Below are 26370 nucleotides of genomic sequence, written 5' to 3' on the forward strand. Positions count from 1 at the left end.
CATACGACCACAAAAATGTTTCACGACGTCAGCGTTCAAAGAAAACGAATCTCAAAATTGAACAAAACAAGAAAGGAAAGCTAACTTTGGGCGGAGCCGAAGTTGATATACCCTTGCAGAATTCTCTATAATAATATTCTCCAAAATTATTCCTATGATGCATTCTTAATACTCATAAAAAATCCAAACTTCCTAACTTTAAAAACACCAAAGTTATGGCATTTCGAATCGTTCAGTTATATGGCAGCTATAGGATATAGTCGGCCGATCCTTATGAAATTTGGTACGTCGGATTGATTGGCCAAATATAATACCCATAGAGAGTCCCAACTTCCTAACTTAACAAACAGCAGAGTTATGGCATTTCCGATCAATCAGTTATATGGCAGCTATAGGATATAGTCGGCCGATCCCGGCCTTTCCGACTTATATACTGCGTGCAAAGGAAAGAAGGGTGTGTGCAAAGTTTCAATTCGATATCTTTAAAACTGAGAGACTAGTTTGCGTAGAAACAGACAGACGGACAGACGGACAGACAGACGGACAGACGGACAGACGGACAGACGGACATGGCTATATCAACTCAGGAGGTGATCCTGATCAAGAATATATATACTTTATAGGGTCGGAGATGCCTCCTTCACTGCGTTGCACACTTTTGACCAAAATTATAATACCCTCTGCAAGGGTATAAAAATGAATTAATATAACAAATATAAATAAAATTGTAGTGTAATTATTATTAAATTATTGACTTATACTAACACATTTTTAAAGGAATATAAAATAACTTCTTTCCTACAATAACACCATAGAACCAACATTAAATGACCACCTTCATTTTTCAAGATATTGGCAGATTTACGATTTTACCCAATAACTTCCGATTCCTTCCTAGAGGCAAAACCATATATTATGAGACCCTATGACAGGCCAAAAGTATCGTTTATTATTTGTTTGTAAAATTGGTTTACAGCTTACATTGCTTAGCGCATTATGAAATACAAATACTTGCACGATTACAAAAAACATCAAATGCGACAGTTTTGAGTACGAGTGCATACATTTAATGCGTTACGTGGTACGGTACATACACTAGTTACATGGGCTTATATCAAAATTCTACTATAGTACCAAAAAACTGGCTAATCATGCTTGTGAGTGCTTAATGCATCAGTAAGTTCGGCTGAACACGTCAATTTTGATTAGATTTGCTTGCTTGGTCGGCTCTTTTCTGAGATTCCTAATCCTACACATCTACTGAGGAGTTGAAAGTGAGTAAAGATTTTGATTAGCGCCTTATGGAGAAGTCTAAGTGTAAGAAGAGGATTTAATTTGGCATATAAAAGGTTACAAAGGGTTCGGATAGAGATGCAGAAGCGTGGTCTCTGTGCGCTAAGCCTGGCGAAAGGGCGACGTGGATCCGCTTCCCCGAGTCCCTGTGCCCGGGGACCTCTCCATAGCCCCTCACGATCCTCGGATACACCTGCTGCGACTCGCTTCCCGTCCTGGCCGTGGACCGAATCCGGCGATGGAGACGGAGTCGGAGACTCCGACGAGCCGGGCGGCCCGTCTAAATGCGCTCCGTCACGTAAACCTTCGCGGAGGCGGGCGCATTGGAGCGCCGCACCGCAAACGTCACGATGATGCCGATGAAGATCAGGGCGACGCCGATGGCACTGGTGATGTAGTGCTCGATGAGCTTGTTCTCCTGGCTGCAAAACGAAAGGAATGTAATTAAAAACCTTTAAACCTTTATTTCCCAGACCAAAGCTTAGATACAAAATAGAAAATGAAACCAAAACGCTCTAGTCAGGTTTCTGACTAGACAAAATCGGTTCTATGCCTTCGATTTTAGTCCGAATTATACTTTTTTAATAAGAGTTTTCCTTTCTATAACTGCAACTCTAAATTTACATGGAACAATTAAGTATCCATTTTATATGTCCATAGAAAAAAACAAATCTCTTAAACGATTTTTTAATGCAACGGTCGGACCTGTTTGTCCAGATAGACTAGATGGTTAAGCTTATCATGAAAATAAATATATTAAATATGTTATGTTTATATGTAATAAATACCGAATTACATAAACGGGAATAATTATCGTAAGCAGTATTGCATCGCCAATTGAATTCTTAGAGTCAATTTTTTAAGTTTTTATGCGCAATAACAAAATTTAAACAAAAATTGAAGATTTATAAATAGCGCCAATAGGATTTGCTCTTTTTTATAGAATGAGTTTTTAAAAACTTAGCCGTATTAACATCTCTTTTGTTAAATGTTTATCCTCTATATATTATAGATAGACCAACTTGCATAACTAACAGCATTTAGTTATCTGTAGATGTAATACCTATAAAATTAGGCAATTCTCACCTCACGCCCGCCTCGTTGACGGTTTCGCGCTCCTTCTCGATCAGTCCCGTGACGGATGTGGCAATGGCCAGCCAGAAGTTGGCCAGGCCCAAGCTGGCGTGGATCGGTACCATGGCGGATCGGCAGCTATAGGTCTTGTTCTCACAGCACAGCATCACCAGAAAGCTAGGGAAATCGTAACCAATTATATTCCATGTTGAGACACCGCCCAATGGAGACCCACCTGAAGAAGCCGATCACAAACTGGAGCACGAACATGCCCATTGTCACGAAGCCCAGCCACGAGTGGAGGCTGTAGAAGTTGACCTTTTGCAACGCCTCGTGGGAGTCGAACACGGAGAGGAAGCCCAGGGCGATGCACGGGATGGCCACGGCGTGGAAGAACATGTGGATCAGCTTCACGTAGATGTGCTTCACGCACCGGCACAGACGGTAGATCAAGATGGCTAGTTGGAGGGTTCCAAATCAGATTAGTACATCCCAGACATTGCGAAGGGTCTTACAAAATCCGGAGAGCGTCACGAAGCCGGCGATCATCAAGATGGGATGCAGGTTGAACTGCTGCTTGGGACTCTCCGACCAGGCGAAGCCCTCCCGGTAGAACATCACCCAGAAGAGGGTGAGCACCAGGACGCCCACCAGCAGGATGGTGGACAGGATGACGATCAGCAAGTACTCGCACCAGGAGCAGCAGTTCCAGGCATTGTCCGGATCCTCCTCATAGCGTCTGTAACGAGATGGAAGCACAGGGAAGTACATGATAGCAAATACTACATAGCTCAATCTATTACAATTACTTTTGGCTGCGACTTTTAATGAAGTTGGGACGACGAAAGATCAGGCGGTTTAGTTCATCGATAAGGGGTCCGTCAATTGGTTTCATATTGATAGGACTATATCTAATACCGTACCGTGGTCCGTTGATCACTTGTAGCGTCTCTAAGTTTACAAGGGATTGAGGTTTATGTATTCATAAGAACCGAAGCCAATTCGAGCATAAAGGAATTTGGGAGGGTGGTCTGCCACTCATTAAACACAATTTATGGTGGTGCCTTGGAATTATGGAGATTCTACCAGAGATTCTAAAGAGATTACGCAGCTCTAATTGTGGGTTGAATGTGCTGCTAATCGGCTTAATTGATAGACAGCAGACCGACGGACTGGCAAGTAGAATCACAGTGAATTTAAGAAATCGCACAATTATCTAATTTGCCTGGCAAATCTCCAATTTTCCCTTATAAGTGGAGTAGCTCTACGAGTTCACTAGTGCGTAACGCTTCCTCAACTTATCGACTTATCATACAAACTGCTCTACTTTTCCTGCAAAGTTCAATCGTTTTGTGTGGGTGTACTCTCCATTGAGATGTTTTGGGGTGAAGTTTATCCTACGGAATGGATTTGACAGCTGGGGAAAGGGTGAGGGAGTCAAAAGTGAATTGTTTCCAGCCAATTGCGGCCCGTCTGTCGTATTAATTTCATCACTTGTCGTGCGATCGTATGACATACAGTTTCGATGGCTGATGATGGGCGCAATGATCTCACCACCAAAAGATACAGAGTTACGGATCCATCATCAGCATAGTGCATAGTTTTGGGGCTGGGAGAAGTCCCACAGAAACACAATGGGCAGCCAAACCGCAGCCATCTGTTGATCTGTCGAAAGTAAACAGCCTGCTGCAAACTGGAGTAGAAACTGTGTGCAGTCGGGGTAATTAGGCACATTGCTGGCCGCCAACGAACCGCTTAATCATCGCCAAGTGCAGCTCCCTGGCTCCGTAAGAAATCCATTCGTGCAACAACGTATCGAATGTAAACAAAGCTATTATTTAAATTAATAGTGCAAGCCCCATGTTGTGATAATGAAAGCAAAAGCGAATCGAATTACCAGCCATCACTCTCGCTTTCCCGAAGCGGCGACACTTGCATCACCGCGAAGATAATGCCATGGGGTGCTCCAATTTACATGCGACACCATCGGCGGAGAGCATCGGATACGGCGGACCGAGATCGGCGTGAGTGCCCAAAGATCGGAGGCACTTAGACAAAAATTAAATCTTATCTGGGATGTATCTCACTTCTCTTATCAAGTCTTTTTTTTAGAATATACATTTTTAGGATAATTGTACCATTTCACAAAGACGTTTTATTGCTGATAGCCTTGGATACACCGCTAATCAGCAATTACCAATATAATTATTTTAATCTATAAACAAGAAAGGAAAGCTAACTTCGGGCGGAGCCGAAGTTGATATACCCTTGCAGAATATTTTATAAATTATATTGTCCAAAACTATTCATATGATGTATTCTTAATACTCATAAAATGTCCCAACTTCCTAACTTTAAAAACACCAAAGTTATGTCATTTCCAATCGTTCAGTTATATGGCAGCTATAAGATATAGTCGGCCGATCCTTATGAAATTTGGTAGGTCGGATTGATTAGCCAAAAATAAAACCCATAGAAAATCCCAACTTCCTAACTTTAAAAACACCAAAGTTATGGCTTTTCCGATCAATCAGTTATATGGCGACTATAGGATATAGTCGTCCGATCCTTATGAAATTTGGTAGGTCGGATTGATTAGCCAAAAATAAAACCCATAGAAAATCCCAACTTCCTAACTTTAAAAACAACAAAGTTATGGCTTTTCCGATCGTTCAGTTATATGGCAGCTATATGATATAGTGGCCCGATCCGGCTCGTTCCGACTTATATACTACCTGCAATAGAAATACAACTTTTGGGAAAGTTTCAAGCAGATAGCTTTAAAACTGAGGGACTAGTTTGCGTAGAAACGGACGGACAGACGGACAGACGGACAGACGGACAGACGGACGGACAGACGGACGGACAGACGGACAGACGGACATGGCTAGATCGACTCTCCTGGTGATGCTGATCAAGAATATATATACTTTATAGGGTCGGAAATGTCTCCTTCACTGCGTTGCAAACTTTTGACTGAAATTATAATACCCTCTGCAAGGGTATAAAAATGTGATTTAATGAAACTGCGTCTGGACCTAACGCTCAAGACTTCTCAGAGTTCAATCAGTAGGTTATGCTCTATATTTTTTTTGTTGTTGATCGTGCCCAATTGAATTTCCTAAAATCCTATTAAATTTTTGTTCTATATAACCTATTTAATAAGATCAAAATAATGATATTGTTTTTTTAACGCAGTCCGTTTATATGAAAACAAATTTATTGTAAACAAGAAAGGAAAGCTAACTTCGGGCGGAGCCGAAGTTGAAATACCCTTGCAGAATATTCTGCAAATTATATTCTCCAAAATCATTCATAATGCATTCTTAATACTCATAAAAAATCCCAATTTCCTAACTTTAAAAACACTAAAGTTATGGCATTTCCAATCGTTCAGTTATATGGCAGTTATAGAATATAGTCGGCCGATCCTTATGAAATTTGATATGTCGGATTGATTAGGCAAAAATAAAACCCATAGAAAATCCCAACTTCCTAACTTAACAAACACCAAAGTTATGGCATTTCCGATCAATCAGTTATATGGCAGCTATAAGATATAGTCGGCCGATCCTTATGAAATTTGGTACGTCTGATTGATTGGCCAAATATAAAACCCATAGAAAATCCCAACTTCCTAACTTTACAAACACCAAAGTTATGGCATTTCCGATCAATCAGTTATATGGCAGCTATAAGATATAGTCGGCCGATCCTTATGAAATTTGGTACGTCGGATTGATTGGCCAAATATAAAACCCATAGAAAATCCCAACTTCCTAACTTTACAAACACCAAAGTTATGGCATTTCCGATCAATCAGTTATATGGCAGCTATAAGATATAGTCGGCCGATCCTTATGAAATTTGGTACGTCTGATTGATTGGCCAAATATAAAACCCATAGAAAATCCCAACTTCCTAACTTTACAAACACCAAAGTTATGGCATTTCCGATCAATCAGTTATATGGCAGCTATAAGATATAGTCGGCCGATCCTTATGAAATTTGGTACGTCGGATTGATTGGCCAAATATAAAACCCATAGAAAGTCCCAACTTCCTAACCTAACAAACAGCAGAGTTATGGCATTTCCGATCAATCAGTTATATGGCAGCTATAGGATATAGTCGGCCGATCCCGGCCGTTCTGACTTATATACTGCGTGCAAAGGAAAGAAGGGTGTGTGCAAAGTTTCAATTCGATATCTTTAAAACTGAGAGACTAGTTCGCGTAGAAACAGACAGACGGACAGACAGACGGACAGACGGACAGACGGACAGACGGACAGACGGACAGACGGACATGGCTATATCAACTCAGGAGGTGATCCTGATCAAGAATATATATACTTTATAGGGTCGGAGATGTCTCCTTCACTGCGTTGCACACTTTTGACCAAAATTATAATACCCTCTGCAAGGGTATAAATATTAAAGCCGATCATTAATATATATCTGTTGACAAGACATTTATTTATATAACCTATTTGATTAAATTAATGGGGGCGTTAATTTAAATTTAAATTAAAGATCCAATGCAAGACTTTTTGGAGAGTGTTAAATTGTGTTATTAATTTCTGTGCAAATGGTAGAACCAAAAGATAAATCATCAGATCATAAAGAATGATTGTTAAGGCAAATAGCGCCCAATTTGAAGGAGATTAAAGACGATCAATGATCTTATTTTTTCCCGTGCATCCGTTGGCGGTGTCAATGAACGGCTGTCTGCCACAAGTTGCACTCCTCCGCCGCAGTGGCTGTGGCTGTGGATGTGGCTGCATCTGTGGCTGCAGCTGCTTCTGTGTTCGGGATTCGGTTGGGTACTGCGGTTGGGGCAGGCATTTAGCTATCAACACATTTAAAGGGGGCGGGGAGGTGTGGCAAGGGGCTCCACTGGCTGTTTGCTGTAACACACATTTCACTTGCCGCAGATTGTTGGAAAACAAGCCGCCACCAATGGGTGTATCTGTATCTATAGCTTTGCTGCACATTTGTATCTCTTTCACTTTTCATTTGTTGGCTGCGCTGAGAAATTTTCGCTAAAAGCTTTTCGTTTTATGGAAAACTCGTTTGTTGGCAGCCACCTGTTTTGTTTGATACACTCGAACCTGAACCTGAACCTCAGGCTCAGACTCAGACTCAGTCTCAGTTTCAGAGTTTCGGAGCCGGGGAGTTGGCCTAGGTGCAGCGACTCATGGCTAATGGGTCATCGTGGATAAAAGGCTATTGACTCTGCGAAGGCACCTACTGCAATTGCGAGGCGCATAAACAGAGAAAGCGCATCGATGTGTCAGCGTAATCTGCACACTCCCAAAGTCATTTAATAAATGCAAATTGAATGCATAATTTATGCAAATATAAGCTGCAAAATCTATCATAATACGAGGATTTTTTGTATCTTGTCATGTTATACAAAAAAACTGTGAAATATGAATATTCATCAAAATGATAAAAATAAATATTGAATATTGCAATTTTAAAAAATCACAATTCAGATATTTGGAAAATATTCAATACAGAGTAGTCATATAAATTTCAAAAACAGTTTAATCTTAGTAACAACATTTTTAAGTTCAAAATAAATAAATGATTTCCATTAATCGATATTCCCCAATTTGAAGGGTCTATTTCCAAATAGTTCTAATAGTTTGGTTGCAAATATGGTTCGAGTTATGAAGTTTGACTTTATCTCTAATCTATGTATACATACATATTTAAGATCAACGCAAAAAAACGACACAAAAATGAAGTATGCAAATTATTTACAATCTGTGAATATCAAGTTTAAAGCGATTATTTAACAGATATACTGTGTTGAATTATGTCTAAGCCTCCATCACTCCTTATCTGCAGATAAGAAAACTCTTTTTGAAACTTGAGCAAATGTAGGGACCAACTTATCTCAGTCATGTGATAGAGATTATGATGACCATGACAGCCAGATGTCCAACCGAGACTAGATCAACTACAAAGAAATACTAATCAGATAATAGGGAAACCAGAACTTAAATGAAGGCCGCCATAAAAGCAGGCTAATTATGGCAATAACTTGGTTAACGCTAAAGTACTTCTCAAAAGTAGAGCAATGCTAACTGGTCGAAAGATGAAAATAGGGAAGGGAAAACTGGGAAAGAAATTGTAGCAGGAAGCCAGGGCACAATTCAATTAAAGAAACCATCAGATGTAACAAGTAACGAGCTGACGCGGAATGCACAATTAAAAGTCTGCGGATCGAGGCGAATTAAAACATTTGCTGTCGCACGCATGGATGAAAATCACTCGAACACTGGCACACACTTCTGCGGATCCTGCGGGTTGATTATGACGAAGTACGAGTACGGCATACTATAGTATGCTTGTATTTATATATACTGGTCTGATCTGGTTGGGGGTTACTTTACAATGCCCGGCAATTGTTTGGAGACGACGTCGATGTCGCGGCGTGTTTAATTAAGGCGATCTCGAGGGAGTAGGGGTCCGATCCAATAATATGACCGAAGCATATACATATGCTCGAAATTGTATCTCGCAGATACAATCGAATTCACGGTACGCCAACCTGACACGATAATCTAACGTACCTTTGTACGAGAGTAGGCTCCAAGTACTTTTCTCCAGAAGCCACAATTGTTTAAATTAAATAAATATGCTCAAGAACAGCCCGCAATTTGTTTATTTTTTGGGTCTAAAGTCTGGCCTTGGGGGGTGGATTTATGATATGTGGAAAACTTACGCTGTTGTCGTTCCTCCACGCGGCATTTTGGCCAAGTGGCGATCACGCATTTAGCCAAGTGTTGCTATTTGGGCCGAAATTCGTTGGGGTTTTTCTGATTTTTTTTGTCACCGCCACCCACTAGACGTAGAATCGCTGGGGATGCGTCACGGATCGGTTCTATATAGCTTTATATACGATGGCCCAACTAAAGGTCGTTTATCTATAGAGCGTGGTCGGTGTTTTCCGCGTAATTAGGCTTCGGCTGTCGATCTATACCGATTCTGTAAAATGCCACAATCGAGAGACAATTGAAAACGGACGTCTGGCTATGGGATCGCTAATCGCTAATCGCAAATAGAACTTTTCCAGATTGGACTCAGATGCTAATCAAGCTGAATGCGTTAATTTGTCAGTCACACGGGGCCAAAAGCGATCCCAAAACAATGACGGATTCGGTTCGTTATCTATTCATGTGGTCTTGTAAGGCCGCAAGTTCATATTGAATTCAATCGAAGCGGTTTTCTATAGATGCAAATTTCGATTCTTGTCGAACAACGTCGAACAACTCTCAGTTTCCGAGTCAAAGAAAGTCGCAGATCCGCAAGTAGCGTGTAATAAGCATCCAAAAATTTTTGAAAAGTGGCACAAAAGTTTAGTATAAACAAAGCACTTTAAGAATAAAGGTGTTTTTCTTTTTTTGTGTTTTTGTTTATATAGCTCTTTTTGTTAACAGTCGCACTAACACAAACAAATGCCCGAAAATCCTCAATTAAATTGACTGTATTTTATTAACGATTGAACTACAACAACGTACAGGTCGCGACGATCGGCTAGAGACAACTGAAAACATTTTTCAATTTTCTGGTCGAAGCTTACTGGGGCTAAAATTTAGCTCCGAACTCGCTAGGCTTTAGATCATATATGTGAATGTTATAACGATTTTTTATCGGATGCACCAACCGATATTAAGTCTTTTAGCTGAGATCCAAACCAGTTGTGTATCTTTTTATCTGAGAATTGAACCGAAGTGAGAATCTTTCTAGCTGAAAGATGAACCTTTTAAGGATCGTTTTACCTAAGACTTCAACCGGAAAGCTTTTATATAAACAATGGTGGGAGATATGAATTTAGGTATGTGTTAATTGTTTGTATAAGGGTTTTGATTAGTAAGATTAATGACTCAGTGTCTTCTCGCCACGACCTTGGATTATGCAACTTTTGGTCTTAAATGTTGTTACTTTAGATTAAAAGTGTAAATAAAGTTAAGATAATAGATAACCAAGATCGTCAGCTGACTGGAAACTGTTGAACCAAACAGTCTGACATTGGGATAAGAAATAGGTTTTTAAATAAACTAAAGCAAAATACTTCACATAACAATACTTCAAAAATAGCTGCCACCTAGAATCTAATGAATCTAATTAATGGGCCACCTGTTTGTCAACAATACTTTGTGACTATAAATAAATAAGTAAGCAGGAGTATCAATCAAAACACCTGCCGGCAGCAGCCTGAATCAATCAAATATTTATGGAAGCGAGGCTTCCTCTAATTCTAAGTGAAATACTGGGTCAGCAATTACTCGCTGGATACCACATTCACATTCATATTCCCCATACCCACTCCCCGCACAGACAACAAACACACCCTGGGACTTTGGGTCATTATTCCAGCTCCTTGGAGCCCATAAGCCAGTGGGTTTTGGGCGGGCAACGCGCCCAAAAATTACTTGAAATCAAATGAAAACCAAATGAAAATGAAATGAAAACGAGGCGGCGAAAAGGTTGAGTCCGGACAAGAAGGAAAAATACTCGTAATTACTTGGAGCTTACCGAGCTTCGTGCCAGAAATTGGACAAGGACAGGACCAAAGGACGAAGGAGCAGGATTGCGGGCGGAATGTTTACGGCCAAGTTACTATGTGAGTTCTGCACACGCGATCAACTGTTGAATTTGTGGGTGTTCGGGTTTCAGGAAGGATGTGCCCGGGTTTTGTGTGATTTGCGACGAGGTCGCATTAAAATAAAATTTACGACTTTCAAAGATACGTGAATTAGGAAATTGGCGCGTAAAAATAACCTCGAACAGCGGACAATACCCCGCACCGCCTCTCAAAGGGTGTGTAGGCGTCGACAGTCGTTGTTCTTTGGAATTGTTAATTAGTCTTTGGGGTAATTCCTAACGTGCTCGGGTCCTATTCCATTTACATTACACATACGCCGCGTGGTGCCATTAAAATCGATTAAAAGCACACTACGGATGCACTGGCCTGAGTCTGTTTTGGTTTTCCATATCACCTACATCCAAGTCTTTAGTCAGATGCTCCAACTGGCAGCTGAGCAGCGGAGATGGGGCCAATTGTCGGCTAGACAAGAGTTCCAAATTGGCCTCCGGGGAAATTGGTCTGTCCGTTCTTCTGGCTGTGTGCCTGCCTCGAATTTGCCATGCATAAGTGACACAATTTACTTAAATATTGATAAACAAATGTGTTGGGGAATCTGCTGACTAAATTGTGTTGATTAGCTGGGACTGGGGGATTGATTGGGCCAGCGAAGAACGAGATTCTGGAGAAAGGCAGTTTTATATTGGTATGTCAATAAATTTAAATGTGATTAACAGTCAATACTACAGTCCTTTTATACCCTTCAATAGTGTATTCAAGTTTCAGTTACAAGTTTGCAACGCAGTCCGATTCTTCGCAATCTAGTCTCTCAGTAGTAAAGCTATTTGGGTAAAAAAATTATTTCTATTCCAAGAAGTATATAAGTCGGTAGTATATAAGTCCCATAGAAACATCCGGAAAAATAAATTTAAAAAGACTATAACTTCGTTTTTTTTATTTGAAAATTACTGTTTTAATTTAATAAAAGTCGGATGACAATATCATATAGCTTCCATACTAACGATCAAAAACTTGATCGGAAAATCGTCAAAGCTTCATTGTTTTTAAACATATACGAATTCAAATCGAAATATAGTCGAGATTTATAAACAGTTCATCAACTGCAAAGCTGAATAAATTTCGGCTTGCCGAAGTTGGCTTTCTTTCTTGTTTATATATATATATTATATATATCTTTAACATCTTTATAAGCTTTAATAAAATCATATAAAACAAAAACGGAAGCTAGCTTCGACACGCCAAAGCAGTAACATAAAATTAATTATTAAATAAAGCCACTATAAACCACGAAGTTATGTGATTATACCCGTTACTCGTAGAGTAAAAGGGTATATTGTATTCGTGCAAAAGTATGTAACAGCTAGAAGGAAGCGTTTCCGACCCTATAAAGTATATATATTCTTGATCAGGGTCACTAGCCGAGTCGATATAGCCATGTCCGTCTGTCCGTCTGTCTGTCCGTCTGTCCGTCCGTATGAACGCTGAGATCTCGGAAACTATAAAAGCTAGAAGATTGGCATTTTGCATGCAGATTCTAGGAGTTCCTACGCAGCGCAAGTTTGTTTCATAAAGGTGCCACGCCCCCTTTAACGCCCACAATCGCTTGTATACGATTTTAAAAATTTAAATATTTCGGAAAAGTAAAAATGCAGTTTTATTGTGTTTATCAATACCTATCGAAATGTAGAAGAAATTTTTCAAATCGGACCATTCGTTAAAAAGTTATGCGTGATCAAAGTTTCTATCTCCATCTCCCTCGCACTCCCTTTACCTGAGTAACGGGTATCTGATAGTCGGGACACCCGACTATAGCGTTCTCTCTTGTTTTTGTATAAATTTGTTGAACTTTTCCAAGGCAGCTTAATAAAATAGTCTGACGATTTTTATAATATAATATTAAAACCCAAATTATTTAAGCTAGATATTGAATCATTTTATGTTTTTGTTTAATAACAAAGTTGTAATATAGTTTTTATTATTTATTCAAAATGACCTAAGGCAGCGTTATATATATATACTTAGTGCAATAGAATAAAGAATTTTGGAACACTTTTATTCAGATAGATTTAAAACTGAAAGACAGTCATGGCAAACTGCTGACTGAAATTGAAAATACCCCCCGCAAGGGTATACAAAAAAGTACGATACATAGAAGCTTAATAGTAAGTCAATTTATAAAGGGTAAATGCAAAATAAGCAAAGCGCGTCAGATTGAGATTCAATATCTTATGTTATGATATGAGGCTGTTTTGATATCTGATGATTACTGTTATTATTATCGGACATATCGGACAATGCTGACGATCATAAATCTAATCATTATTTAAAGCAATGGAATTTCCACTCATTTTAATGCCGCTCTGGGATTTGGGTAATCTGAACTCACTTTTCATCTGGCGGCGGTGGCATCTCGATGCCATTGGGTGTTCCCGGGTGCGACTTCTCGCTGACCCTGTCCATGGCCTCCTCCATCGGCGGCAGCGGGCTCACCGAGTTCGTGTCCATGTGAAAGCAATCAATTTTGATGCCGCTGCGCTTGTGACTGCATTGCGAGTAGAGAGAAACATTTATGAGGCTCGGCATTTAAATGTGGCACTTTAATAGAGAGAACAACAGAACAGCAGCAGGATTCCGATTCCCCCCATCCGCAACTCCATCGAGGGTGTAGGACTCATCTGGTGATGAATGGCGGCGCCGCTGTATGTCTGCATGTGTATGGATGGGCCTTTGAAATGGGGGAACGCTGCCCCCACAAAAACCGAACATAATGAGCGGGGAAGCCGCCTTTCAGGGGGGGGAATGGGAAGTGGAAATGGCTTTTGGCATTTATTTTTGGCGACTCCACAAGGTGGCAAAAGTGCAGCGTCAACAGAAGTCCGGGGCATTGCACTTGGCTCGCTCTCTGTTTGGGTTTCAGTTTCTCTGTTTTTTTTTATCATTCCGCCGCCTTTGCCATGTGTGAAATTGGCTCATCACACGTCCGAATGCGTTCTGCAGAGAGCGCCCATTTCCGATTCACGTCCCCGTCAAGTTGAAGATACTCCAGATACTTCAGATACCCTGACTCAGCCCGTGTGTGGGTGCCTCCTTCCCTATTTTCCGTTCGATCAATTATTATCGGACATTCTAGTTCTTGGGGGTTCGTTGAACCCCATGCGGAGACATTTGATGGACACATCAATGCCCGGCATTTGCTGATGCCAAAGCCAACTTCCTTTGCCCAGTCAACCAGTCAACCAATCAACCGGCAACCCCAATCCGCCCCTCCACTCGGAAATTCCTGCGAATCGTTTGCATAGCCCACACATATGTCCAGTTCCCACGGACGGACGATGGGGATTGACCATTCCTTTGCCTGGATTATGTTGATTATACAGGTCACAACTTAGGGGTATTATTAGCAAATGAGACAGATCCAGCCTTGGATTGTGGGTGTCTGCAGTTTGGTTTTGATTGGTATCAGCAGTCTCTTACCCTCAGTCATTTGTTTTTCAACAGCTAAATAAAGAGTTTTAAAGGTTTGTTTCTCTTGGTGACAAAAAAGGATTAAAAACGTTTATGATCTTCTTAATAATTTTCTTAATGTAATTTGGTTAAAACTGGAATGTTCTTAGGGGTTTAAGAATTCTGAAAAAATCATAATTTAAGCAATTATATAAAAGTATTTGTTAACGTAAGATTACCAATTAATAGAAGTATATTCAAGTGTAAGATTTATCTTGACAGCTAATTAATAAAAATGGTTTTCTTTGATTATATGTTAATGTGTTTCAATATACAAGTGGTCAATTGGAACAAGTGGTACATTAAGAATTTAATTTGTGAACTAATTATTGTATTTATTATCACAAAAACGGTAAACTATATTTTTGGGTGTACATTTTCTTTAAGCCATCCATAAAAAAATTAAAATACAAACTATTAAACGAGGATTCTACAAGATTGTAAGCTTTTCAAGCATAGCTAAATGTTCTTGTTGATTTAAGATTTTATTTATCCCAGAGTTGAGACCCATTTTCCTATATTTCAAATGGCTTTGGGCTACTTGCTGGAAAGGAAGCTGGACATTATGCAATTCCACAGCCGCTGACGCTGCCCATATCTGCGCCAAATAGAGGAAACAAACAAAGCGACCAGCCCAAAACCCACTCACAAAAGAAGACCCCCGAAAATTCGGTGCCCGGATATGCAGCGACTTGTGCAGAGCGATTGTCAATAAAGGGAAATGCAGAAAATGGGGCTTCGGAGGGGGGATGGAGCGTATGGGTGTGCAATCCCTAGTCTCTCCACAATAGACATCCTTTTTGTGGCAGAGGCTTAATAATCCGATTTGGGTTTGCTGAGTTCTGTGCTTTATGCACTCTTATGAGAAACCAGCTAGCAAAGCGGAACCGGAAATGATGCTGCTGTTGTTTTTGCCACTCTCGTTTTACTGTCTTTGAAAAGCTGAACCTACCCCAAGTTACTTTGGCGTGTGCGGTGTCAAAAAACCCTTTTCTATGAAAACTTAATTACTCAATTATGCACAAACTCTCCGCAAATGGTGTATACGCTTAATTGGATTTGTGGCCGCTTCAACGAGCTGGAATTTAACAATTTTCCACAATTAATTCATCTGCCCGAACGCGAACACGAGTGCATCCCTCCGGTGGAGATGGTGTGGATTAAAGAGGAGCTGATGGATGTGGTGGAAACTCCGCAAACAAACCGGCACGGAACCCGCACTCTGAAGCAATCACACACGTCCGTACTCCACGAATGCTGCGAGCGAACTGAACTGAGTGGCACTGGGAAAATTGGCCGGTGTTTTAATGGAGCGGCGGTTCGACTGAGAACGGGCAATATACACAGCACACTGGTGCCAAATTTCCAAATATGAAACTTGGTTTACTTGCTAGTCATACAGGCGCTCTCTGATTTTTACAGGTTTTTCATTGCTCAGCATAACGCAAATGGCTAGTTGCTGGTGTTTTAATAACTGGCAAACTTGTCTCTGCGTTTTGAAAATAATAATACATCAAATAGGCTCTGATTCGTATTTATTATATCTCTTTGATTTACAACATTTTTAGAGCTTTGTCTGGTATTTTGAAGTTCTAGAAACTAATTAAAGCCCGTTTAGATTTTGACTATCTTTCTTAAGAATTTAAAACCGACTTCAAAATGAACGATTATAATTTTATTTGGTATTTTATTTTTTCAATTGCGTTTTTAAGTGCGGTTTAAATAATTTTCCGAAAAACCCATAACTCCGGTAATTTTTAACTTTATAGGATAAATTTATACACATGTTATTTGGCCTTTTTGGACATGGACAATTGACCAAACCGTTATTTTTATGGTTCTTGGCAATGAAAAAACAACATTTAATCAAATAATATTTTAAACAAAAGTTGTATATCTAATGAATGTACACTTTTTATGTTCTATCAAATTTTTCGATTAAATGGTTTCACAGTTTTACAGTTTTTGCCCTCTAACGGAGAATTTGAAATGAGCGCTTAATATGATTGAGGCGAGTTGGTAGCGCAAAACTTGTTACTAATTGTTATCGATAGATCGCCAAACATAAAAAAATTAATTATTTAAACTATTCCTTGTGAGACTTTTACGGGCTTGAACTTGCTTTCAGTCCAGCGCACTCCAGTGTGTTTTTTCTTGGCAAAAGTCTCCCAAAAGGTACCTCTTTCAGTAAATTTGTTATTTATTTTTATTATAAAAATTTAAAAAAAAAAAAAAAAAAAAAAAAAAAAAAAAAATAAATTTTATTTTTTCATTATTTAAAATTCTTGAATATCCCAAAATTAATTCATATTTATTAAATGTGTACAATATTTAATTTCTATTATAAATAAAAAAAAATTAGCACCAGCACCCGTAAAAAGTGCCTGTCATAAATAATTTTAAATTGATATAGTTTTGAAAAAATAACAGTTTTATGAATTTTTCGTGAACCCCAAAAAAAAACATGGCAAAAAGGAAACGACTTGAAAATTGTATGTTAACGGATCATGTTTAATAATTTGAAGAATTATTTCGGCAACTGAAATAAAGATAATAATACAATATATCACTCTCTTGCTCTATAAATAGGCTTTTTTTCGATTAGTAGTAGATAATTTTCGTCAAATTGTTTTTAATTTAATTTAAAGTTTTCTTTTCAAATTGGACGAGAGCGATTGAATAATAAGAAACAAATTTTAATAAAATAGTTATGAACTCGTACGCGGTATTCATTTGCAACGCCCATTTAGAGATGGAACAGAATGCGCCTAACAGCACGCGGCGATATACCCAGCAGCACGATAATGGAACGTGGCGGGTATTTTTTAGCCCTTGATTTGCGCCTGAGGCAGCCACATTAATTCGGCCTTCTTTTCTTTTCCCGTTTCCGGTGAGTGGTGTGCTCCGCGTTTAATTTACTTAAATTTTTAACCAAAATATCTATTAATTTATTGCAGTGAGGAGTAAATACGAGAATACAAACGGCAAAATGGTAAGAGGTCAAAAAATAAGTGGAAAGAAGGGCGTCTGGCTACAGAGTCGACAATGCACCTTGAATTTGTGCGATCCCTTCTGTTGCAAAAATGCAAAAAAAAAAGCGTGCCTTGGCCTGCAGTAAACTAATGATTTGACTTGCCTTGCAGTCGCTCGTCATCCCAGAGAAGTTCCAGCACATCCTGCGTATCATGAATACGAACATCGATGGCAAGCGCAAGGTCGGCATCGCCATGACCGCCATCAAGGGAGTGGGTCGTCGCTACTCCAACATTGTGCTGAAGAAGGCCGATGTGGACCTCACCAAGCGCGCCGGTGAATGCACCGAGGAGGAGGTAAGCCAGAGGAACTGGTCCCACTTGTCCCGACACACCCACTAATCCCGCACTCCCGCCCATTCCCAGGTCGACAAGGTGGTCACCATCATCTCCAACCCCCTGCAGTACAAGGTGCCCAACTGGTTCCTTAACAGGCAGAAGGACATCATCGACGGCAAGTACTGGCAGCTGACCTCCTCCAACTTGGACTCCAAGCTGCGTGACGATCTTGAGCGTCTGAAGAAGATCCGCTCGCACCGCGGTCTGCGCCACTACTGGGGCCTCCGTGTCCGTGGCCAGCACACCAAGACCACCGGTCGTCGTGGTCGCACCGTGGGTGTGTCCAAGAAGAAGTAAGCTGCTACGTTCCCTGCCGGATTTCCGAGTCTACACTTTAATTTTTACATCAACAACAAAATAAAAGAAAACACGGAAGCCGGAACGTTTTAGTGCGGAGTAAAAGTGAAGTTTGTTATATTTCTAAAGTGTCGTCGTGTTAGATCCATCAAAAATCGAATATGTCCAGTGGTGGTTCGCCGGCGAAGTCCCAGAGCAGCATCTGCTTGTTGTGGCTGGTCATTTGCAAGACGGCTCGATTCCAGTTGGCCAATCCCCTCACCAGCGTGGTTATCATTGTAGGGCCCATCATGGTGTTCCTCATCTATTCGGCCACGGCTCTGTTCCGGGAGCCGCAGTTGGTGTCGGAGAAAAGGCACCCACCCGTCAATATTACAACCAAAGTGCCGTATGTATAAGCTTCTTGCCTACAGAATGCCACAATAATCCATGCCACCCTGACACTCGCAACGAACCAGGCGCATTTACTACTCTCCTGGGAATCTGGTGTTGGCGGGGGTCATCGAGGATGTGGTCCATGAGTTGAAAGCCAAAAAAAGCAAGGCCTTTTACAGCGCCGATGAGCTGGATATTGCCATCACAAATAAGAATAAATATGGATACGTGGGGATTGAGTTTGACGACAGCTTTAGAGAGATTAGGTCCCTTCCAGACAAAGTGTCGGTGGCTCTTCGGTTCCCACTTCACATGCGTAGCAATCCCAAGCTGATTTGGGACAACAAGGCCGTGTTCAAGCATTCAAACCTGGAAAAAGATTACTATCAAAAGGAGGGATTCTTAAATGTGCAGTCCGCACTGAGCGAGGCGTTAATCAGGGCTAAAAACGAAAGCGCCCTCCTGCCAGAAGTGACCCTGCAACACTACCCTATCCCCAAGCATTTGGAGGGTAGGTTTTCGGATAACAGGGTGACTCTAGCCGGGATCCTCTTCGTGCCCTTCACCATATCCGCTGCCTATCTTGCCCAAGTATGCCTTCCAAGCCAATCAGGCTTATGTGATATCTGACTAGTATTTTTCAGATGATAGTAAGGGAACGGCAGCAACATGTGAGGGCCTTGCTGGAGCTTTTGGGCGTGAGAGCATGGATATACTGGCTGTCCTGGTTTCTGGTGGGCTTCGTCCTCCTGTCCATTCCCACCTTATTTATGGGTATCCTGCTTAAGTGGCGCTTCTATCCGCTGAGCGACACTACTCTGGTGCTGATTTTCTTCCTGGTCTACAACTTTGAAGTCTTGTCCTCGGCTTTCATGATCTCAACCTTCTTCTCGGACACCTTCGGGGTTCAGGTGGCCATCCTGATCGTACATCTGCTTGGCGGCCTGCCCTGGCGCCTCTTAATTATGGGCTATAGGCCCACTTTAACACGGGCTTTTTTCGCCATCCTTTTCCTAAACAGCTCGTTGGCCATGGGACTGCAAGAGTTTATTGAAAACGAGAACCTCCACAAGGGGATGCGTTGGGAAAGACTCTTTAAGCATACCGATCCTAATGACTTTATCAATTTGGGCACCATCCTGATATTCATGTTGTTTGGCAGCTCGTGGCGCCTGATTGTCCTTGCCTACGTGGATAAACTGAAGAGTATTCGCAGCAGAAGGTGGTACTTTCCCGTTCAGCCCTCCTTCTGGTGCCCGCGAAGAGGGCGGCAGCGATACGGAGGCCGGCATCGGGATCTCGAGGGGCAAGTGGAGTCAAAGACGGGGCTCAAAGTCATTGTCCGGGCCAGAAACCTGAAAAAAGACTACAGCGGACGTGAAGTGGTTAGTGATGTAAATTTGAATTTTTACCAAGACAACATTACGGTGTTCCTGGGGCACAACGATTCGGGGAAGTCGACGATCTTTATGCTGCTGGCAGGTTTCGTCGAGCCCACGTTCGGCGAGGTAACCATCAACGGCTTCGACCTGGCCACCGAGCGGAGGAAGGCGCGTCAGTCGATGTGTATCTGCCCGCAGCAGGATTTGCTGTTCGAGAAGTACAAGGCCAGGTGGCACCTCAAGTTCTACTGTCGGCTGAAGGGAATGAACCGGAAGGAGGCCTCTGCAGAGGCGGATAAGTATCTGGAGATCGGCCACATGCAGGACTTTGCCGACAGCAAGGTGGAGAGCCTCCCAAACGGCATAAAGCGGATGCTCCTGCTGTGCTGCAGCCTGTGCGGCAACTCGAAGGTTCGAGCCTCAGCTCTCCAGCGCCTGGTCTAACTCCCTCCGAATTGCAGGTTCTTCTCCTGGACGAGCCCGGCACCAGTCTGGATCCTCTGCTGCGGCGCAACATGTGGGACATGCTGCGTCGGGAACGGAAGGGTCGCTGCATCATCATGTCCACCCACAACATTCACGAGGCCGAGGTGGTGGCGGATCAGATTGTGGTCCTGTGCGACGGCCAGGTGATTGGCTACGGCACAACGGGCTTTCTCACGCAGGTGGCCGACACGGGCTCGTTCTACCTGTTGATCTGCACCAAGATGGATGACTGTTGGGTGGAGGAGGTGACGGACTTTCTGCAGACACGCCTTCCGGAGATCAATCTGCACAGCGAATACGGCATTTACGTTTGCTACAAACTGCCCACCAAATATGTGCCTGAATATGCGGGATTGTTACTGGAGCTGGAAGGGGCACTGGATGAACTGATGCTTAAGGAGTTCAGCATGTGCGCCCCCACGCTGGGCAGTGTGTTCCTGCGGATTGGAGAGGAGATGAGGGAGCACCGGGACCGGATTGAATCCATTAACCCGATGTCACGTGTGTCGCCCATGTCGTCTCTGATCAGTAAGCGTATTATCTTATAATCTTTTGTATCGCTAGTCTTTTTCTGAAGTGTAGTTCACTGGTTGGAGGAAGTAGAGGTACATATTTACATAGGTATTACATATGGTATTACTCTCCTTTATTATGATTTTATAACATTGCATTGTGTTAATAATAGTTTTTCGTCGAAAACGAAAGCTAAAGTTTAAATACCTTTGCAGTAATAACAAAGTTATATTATTCTGTGAAATGATTTTTGCCATCGCTTTTTGGAGTATTATGTACTTTAACATGTTATCGTAAAAACTAATAATTTTAATATTCTTTTACTCTACCAATAACGGTAGAAGGAAGCGTTTCCGACCCTATAAAGTATATATATTCTTGATACAAGCCAGGGTTTTCGGTCAACATTTATCAACACACAACATTTCTAAGTCGAACAATTATTTCAGGAGTTATGAAATTATGTTCAACATAGTCAAATACATAGGTCAGCTCTAGATGGCGCTTCATTTATTTGTTTGCCGCTCCAATAGAATTGCATGAAGCGCCATCTGTAGGGCATACTTGTTTGGATAACAGAGGAACGGGTATTTGATAGTCGTGGCTCTCGACTGTAGCATTCCTTTTTGTTTAATATGATATATTTAGTTGGTCGCCTTCAACGAAATTTATACATATGTATGTGTTTCGTTTCTCGCGATCCGCAGATCTTTTCCCCTCCTTCGATGTGCGCGAGGACGATGGTCGGGTGAAGTGCTGCAATCAGTGGCGGGCCATCATGGAGAGAAAGCGCCTCTTCGCGTGGCGCCACTGGAAGCTCTTCTGCCTGCTTGTCACGATGCCGGTCATCATCTGCCTGCTGGTCGTCTGCTTTGAACTTTTCATATTTGTATTCGGCCATCTCCTGTTTGAGCTGTCGGTCACGGATCTGAGCCCCTATCCCAGAGCGGTGTTTGTGATCGAATCTCCTGGGGACGACAATATATTTGCCGTGCGCTACAGGCAGTACGCCTTGAGTCGAGGAGCCACCATTCGCACCACAGGTGGCACTCGCCTCGACGACTATCTCCTGGAGCAGATGGAGTCGGATCAGACGATGGTGCAGCAGACTTTGTTGGCCGGCGTCACTTTCAACAACGAAGACAACTCAATTATCGCCTGGTCAAACAATGGCCTAGAGCACGGCTCCGCGCTTTGCCTGGGCTTGGTGTATGCGGCCATTGGCCAGGAGCTGGCCCTGATTGACATCGAGATTGTTAATAAGCCGTGCCAGGATACGGTCACCCAGGCACTGACTGGCCTCAGCCGTTACAGCTCCGTGGAGTTCTCCCTGCTCGTGTTCCTATACCTCGTCCTGGCGACCACCATTTTCACCGTGCTGCCGGTCATCGAGCGACAGAGTGCCGTGCAGCACCAGCAATTCAGCAGCGGCATGAGCCGGATAACCTACTGGCTGTCGCACCTCTTTTGGGACTATTGGCTCTTTATCGCCATGGTCATGCCTCTGATCGTGGTCGCTGGATTTACCACAGGATCGGCACTCTCCGTGTCAATCCTACTGCTCGCCTTCGGGTTCGCCGTCATTTCGTTCTCCTACCTGGTGTCCAAGTTGTCAAATGATTTGGGCAAGATGTTCACCATCATATTGTACATTAACATGATAGGTAACCATTTGTTTAATTATTCAAGAGTGTAGAACTACATATTTCTACAACATATTATAAGGAGATTTTATTTTCAGGCATTCTGGCATTGTTTATCCATCCCAAGAGGGGCGACTTGCGCTACAGAATCCTCGAGACCGTGCTAACGATTCATCCACACTATGCGTTGTTTTGTGGCATGCAAGATATCTTAAAAATGGATAGGGTCCTGAATGTCTACGAACCTCAAATGAAAGTTGGTAAGATCGTCTTTATTGTCTTTTTGTTGAATTCTGTGCCTGACAACATCGGCTTACCGAATACGGAAGTGATTTCCTATACCTACAGCTGGACTGAATTTCATTATCTGATTATCAGCGGAACAGTGTATCTGATCCTGGTCCTTCTTTCATGGGTTCCGCGTCGAATTAACTACGTCATTAAGTAAAGACACGATCAATCACCTTTGATATGCTGACTGATTCCTAATTGCTTTGCAGATCCATCAAGAACGAAAAAATAGAGCCAAACCACAAAAATGAGGACATAGAAGTGAACCAAATCCGGCATAGATTGGCCTACTTGACTACCAAACAATATACGCACTTCCCCCTCATCCTAAAGAATGTATCAAGGCGCTACGGCAGTTTGTTGGCAGTACGATCTCTAACGCTGGACCTCAATCCGTTAGTGAAACACATAATAGGGAACATGGGGAATATATTTTGCTAGAAATTTATTGAAAAAAAGTCCTATTATAAGATCATAGGTTAGGATTTTGCCGGCTGAGGAGCAGTAGAACTCCGACAGAGGCCGACACGTACAGTATAAAACCGCGGTCGGCACGGTTTTACCGTGCCTAGTGTGAGTGGTGACCACTGATTAATTTCCTAATAACTTGTAAGGTAATGGTTCGATTTGAAAATTGTTGGTACATATTGACCGAGCATACCGTATACCATAGTAGCGATTTGTGGGCTTTACAGGGGGGTGGCCGAATTTGTAATAAACTTGCACAGCGTAAGGATTACGAGAATCTTTATCCCAAATCGCTTCAGATTATTACATAAGATACGAATGGAACTAGAGAAATTTTTAAGATAAGTGCCATAATATTTACTTTCTTTTTCCAGGTTCGAGTGCCTCGGCTTGCTTGGGCGGAATGGTGCTGGAAAGTCCAGCACCTTTTACATGATCGTGGGCATGAAAGCGATCACGGTGGGCAGCATTCACATCAAGGGCTACAGCTTGAAGAAGCGTCCTAAGGATGGCATGCGACACGTGGGCTTCTGCCCGCGGGAAGAGATGCTCTCGTCGTACATGACTGGCAGGGAGACGTTGCGCTTCTGGTGCCTGGTGAACGGCCTCCGACGAAGTCACATCGGGGCAGTGGTGGCGACGATGGGCGATTGCTTTGGACTCACCCAGCACATAGATAACCGTATCAGCACCTACAGCAACGGCACCAAGCGGAAGCTGATGATTGCCATGGCCACCCTGGCGCCGACGTTGATATGCCTCGATGAGCCCACCGCCGGCGTGGACATGCATGCCAAGTACGATATCTGGCAGATCCTGGAAAGCATCCGACAGGCCGGCCGGGCCATCCTGCTCACCACGCACAGCATGGAGGAGTGCGAGTTTCTGTGCACCAATGTGGGCATCATGGATCGCGGCTCGTTGCTCTGCTACGGATCCTTGGCGCGCCTCAAGTACCGCTTCGACAAGGGCATCTTCGTAAAGGTGAAAGTGGGCACCGCAGCAGAAATGGACCATGTGAAGAAAGAACGGGAACGGATTACCATGGTTGACTCAAGTGAGACTGAAAGTGCAAGCACGCTGGGTTCTCTACGGAGGTCGGTGGCGCACTTGGATAGACTTAGTAGATCCCGAACAGAAATATTCAGGAAGACGGAACCCATCAGAGAATTAGAACCAGTGGCAGAGGCCGCAAGCGAATCAGACATCAGGGAGGACTATGATATCCTGCTTCAACGATTGGAGGAAGTTTTCAAAAAGGATCATCCCTATAGCAGCGTGAGGTATGTGTTCATCTCTATGGAATATCTTGGAGCAACGAAAAACTTTGAGTTCAATTTAAGACATAATCATCGTTGTTATAGTTTGTTTTAAAATACGACAACTCAGCTCTACAGTAGCAATTATTTTGGTTTTAAAATATAATTGCAAATGTTAGGTGACTACATGTAAAGTAGCTGTCTAAGCTACAAACATAAATATATCCTGCATCCGATATCATGCTCGAATTCATACTATTTCTCTTGCAAACGTAAAAATGTTCCCTTTTCAAAATAAGGATGAAAGGTGTGAATTTTTAAATGAGCTGCTATGACTGTTATTATTCATATTTGTTAGATTTAACGTAAATCATCACCAATGAACTATTTTTTTTGCAATGGCATATTAACAGATAAACAATAATCTTCATATACGTTGTTCCAGGAATTCCCGCAATTTTCCGATTACACGAATAAAATAGTCTTAAATGGAGTTCGCACTTTAGTAAAATCGAAGTCACAGAGTATATTTAACTAAAATAATTCAAAAAGAAATCTACCTTCAGCCTACAAAATTAAGACCCTTTTAAATAGTTGACTAGAAAATGTGTACATTTTTCCTTCGATCTTTGAAAAATATCAACTGATCTTTCTCAAATTTATTTATTATCAAAATGTTAAGGTCCCACCAAAATATGATTAAAGGCATACTTGGAATAACTTTGTTGGACAAAACGAGTTTTAGGGTTTGTTATTGGCTTCAAAGATTATGACTGTACTGTTGCAATCAATTAAATAATTATTTGTAACTGACATTACGTGTCGCAGGAGTAATTTTTAATAAAACTTAAAAAAAAGGCATCTGCTATCTTTCAAACAATTTTCACTTCTCTTTTCCCCCAGCGAGAAGTACGCCTACCGGGGAATTATTACCTTCTGCATTCCAAAAGAGAAAATCAAGTGGTCCGGAATATTTTACTACATGGAAAACTTAAAAACAGAAATGCAGATTTTGTACTACTCTGTCAGTCATACAACTTTTGAAGATGTGTTCATGGAATTTGTCAGGAAGCACAATCAATAGAATAGCAATCCCTTTATGAATCATAAAAACTTATATTAACCTGCCGAATGGCACCTTATCGTATAGTACTGACTGGGCCTTCAAATAGTCACATATGTATTTATCTGTGAAAGCTTTGGCTACCAAATGCTAACAAATCGCATAATTAATCAGTTGGAGTTGCAAAAAGAGAAAAAATAAATCAAGCGAATTTACCAAGTCATCAGCCGTCATTTTCGGATTATTGATACTCTTTTACGGGAGCAACTAGTGAAAATTTATGAATATATTTTGTAGATTTGCGTACGAATAAATATTTAACAAAAAAGTGGTGTTTTTAACCTACAAGTAAGCTCGTATTATAAAATAAAACCAGTTGGTAACCAAGAGTAAACAGAAGTCGCTCAGAGTCTAACTATTATTTTCCGTCGCTTTGTGTTCTTTCGTCAGAAAGTTAGCCAAAAATGTGTGTCATCCGATTCTATTGGTACTTTGAACTCTCGATCAGAAAACTTTCCACAAACAAGACAACCGTGGGCAAGTTCTATTAACGATGTTTCGACATATTTTAATTGGCGTTTGTTTACAGACAAACCCATTTAATGACCCATGCCTTTTCCAATTTTAAGCAATTTGTTGTCTCCTACCCTCAATTAGACTTTGTGCCCGCATGGCGCAATAGTCAATTGGCAAAGGTAAGCGCACAAAGTTATGCGATTCGTTCCAAAATA

General features: G+C 41.7%; 3 protein-coding genes across 6 annotated transcripts; 2 read left to right on the forward strand and 1 right to left on the reverse strand.

Moving 5' to 3' along the window:
- Positions 1–913: 913 nt before the first annotated feature.
- Positions 914–15586, reverse strand: LOC108044936 (plasma membrane ascorbate-dependent reductase CYBRD1). 4 transcript variants are annotated; one of them, XM_044461834.1, is made up of 6 exons: positions 15444–15586; positions 13374–13517; positions 2883–3106; positions 2603–2825; positions 2380–2544; positions 914–1715 (listed from the first exon to the last, which is right to left on the reverse strand). In XM_044461834.1, the coding sequence occupies exons 2-6, from the start codon at positions 13490–13492 to the stop codon at positions 1574–1576; spliced, it is 873 nt and encodes a 290-aa protein (XP_044317769.1). In that variant the 5' UTR covers positions 13493–13517; positions 15444–15586; the 3' UTR covers positions 914–1573. The 4 variants fall into 4 exon arrangements, with proteins under 4 accessions (XP_044317769.1, XP_044317768.1, XP_016979589.2 ...); XM_044461833.1 differs by having other exon boundaries at positions 13374–13529; XM_017124100.2 differs by lacking the exons at positions 13374–13517; positions 15444–15586 and adding exons at positions 9104–9366; positions 9829–9913.
- Positions 15587–17253: 1667 nt separating this feature from the next.
- LOC108043083 (40S ribosomal protein S18) lies at positions 17254–18264 on the forward strand. Its single transcript, XM_017121633.2, has 5 exons — positions 17254–17309; positions 17344–17381; positions 17449–17483; positions 17635–17820; positions 17890–18264. Exons 1-5 carry the CDS (start codon positions 17254–17256, stop codon positions 18157–18159), a joined length of 585 nt encoding a protein of 194 aa, XP_016977122.1. The 3' UTR covers positions 18160–18264.
- Positions 18265–18317: 53 nt separating this feature from the next.
- Positions 18318–25934, forward strand: LOC108043084 (phospholipid-transporting ATPase ABCA1). Its single transcript, XM_044461011.1, has 10 exons — positions 18318–18547; positions 18618–19125; positions 19179–20327; positions 20378–20930; positions 21623–22579; positions 22657–22818; positions 22888–23002; positions 23059–23244; positions 23692–24600; positions 25480–25934. The coding sequence occupies exons 1-10, from the start codon at positions 18321–18323 to the stop codon at positions 25658–25660; spliced, it is 4947 nt and encodes a 1648-aa protein (XP_044316946.1). The 5' UTR covers positions 18318–18320; the 3' UTR covers positions 25661–25934.
- Positions 25935–26370: the final 436 nt, after the last annotated feature.

The sequence above is a fragment of the Drosophila rhopaloa genome, unplaced genomic scaffold (genome assembly GCF_018152115.1).
Source record: "Drosophila rhopaloa isolate 14029-0021.01 unplaced genomic scaffold, ASM1815211v1 contig_115, whole genome shotgun sequence".
In the NCBI taxonomy this organism is placed as follows: Eukaryota; Metazoa; Arthropoda; class Insecta; order Diptera; family Drosophilidae; genus Drosophila; species Drosophila rhopaloa.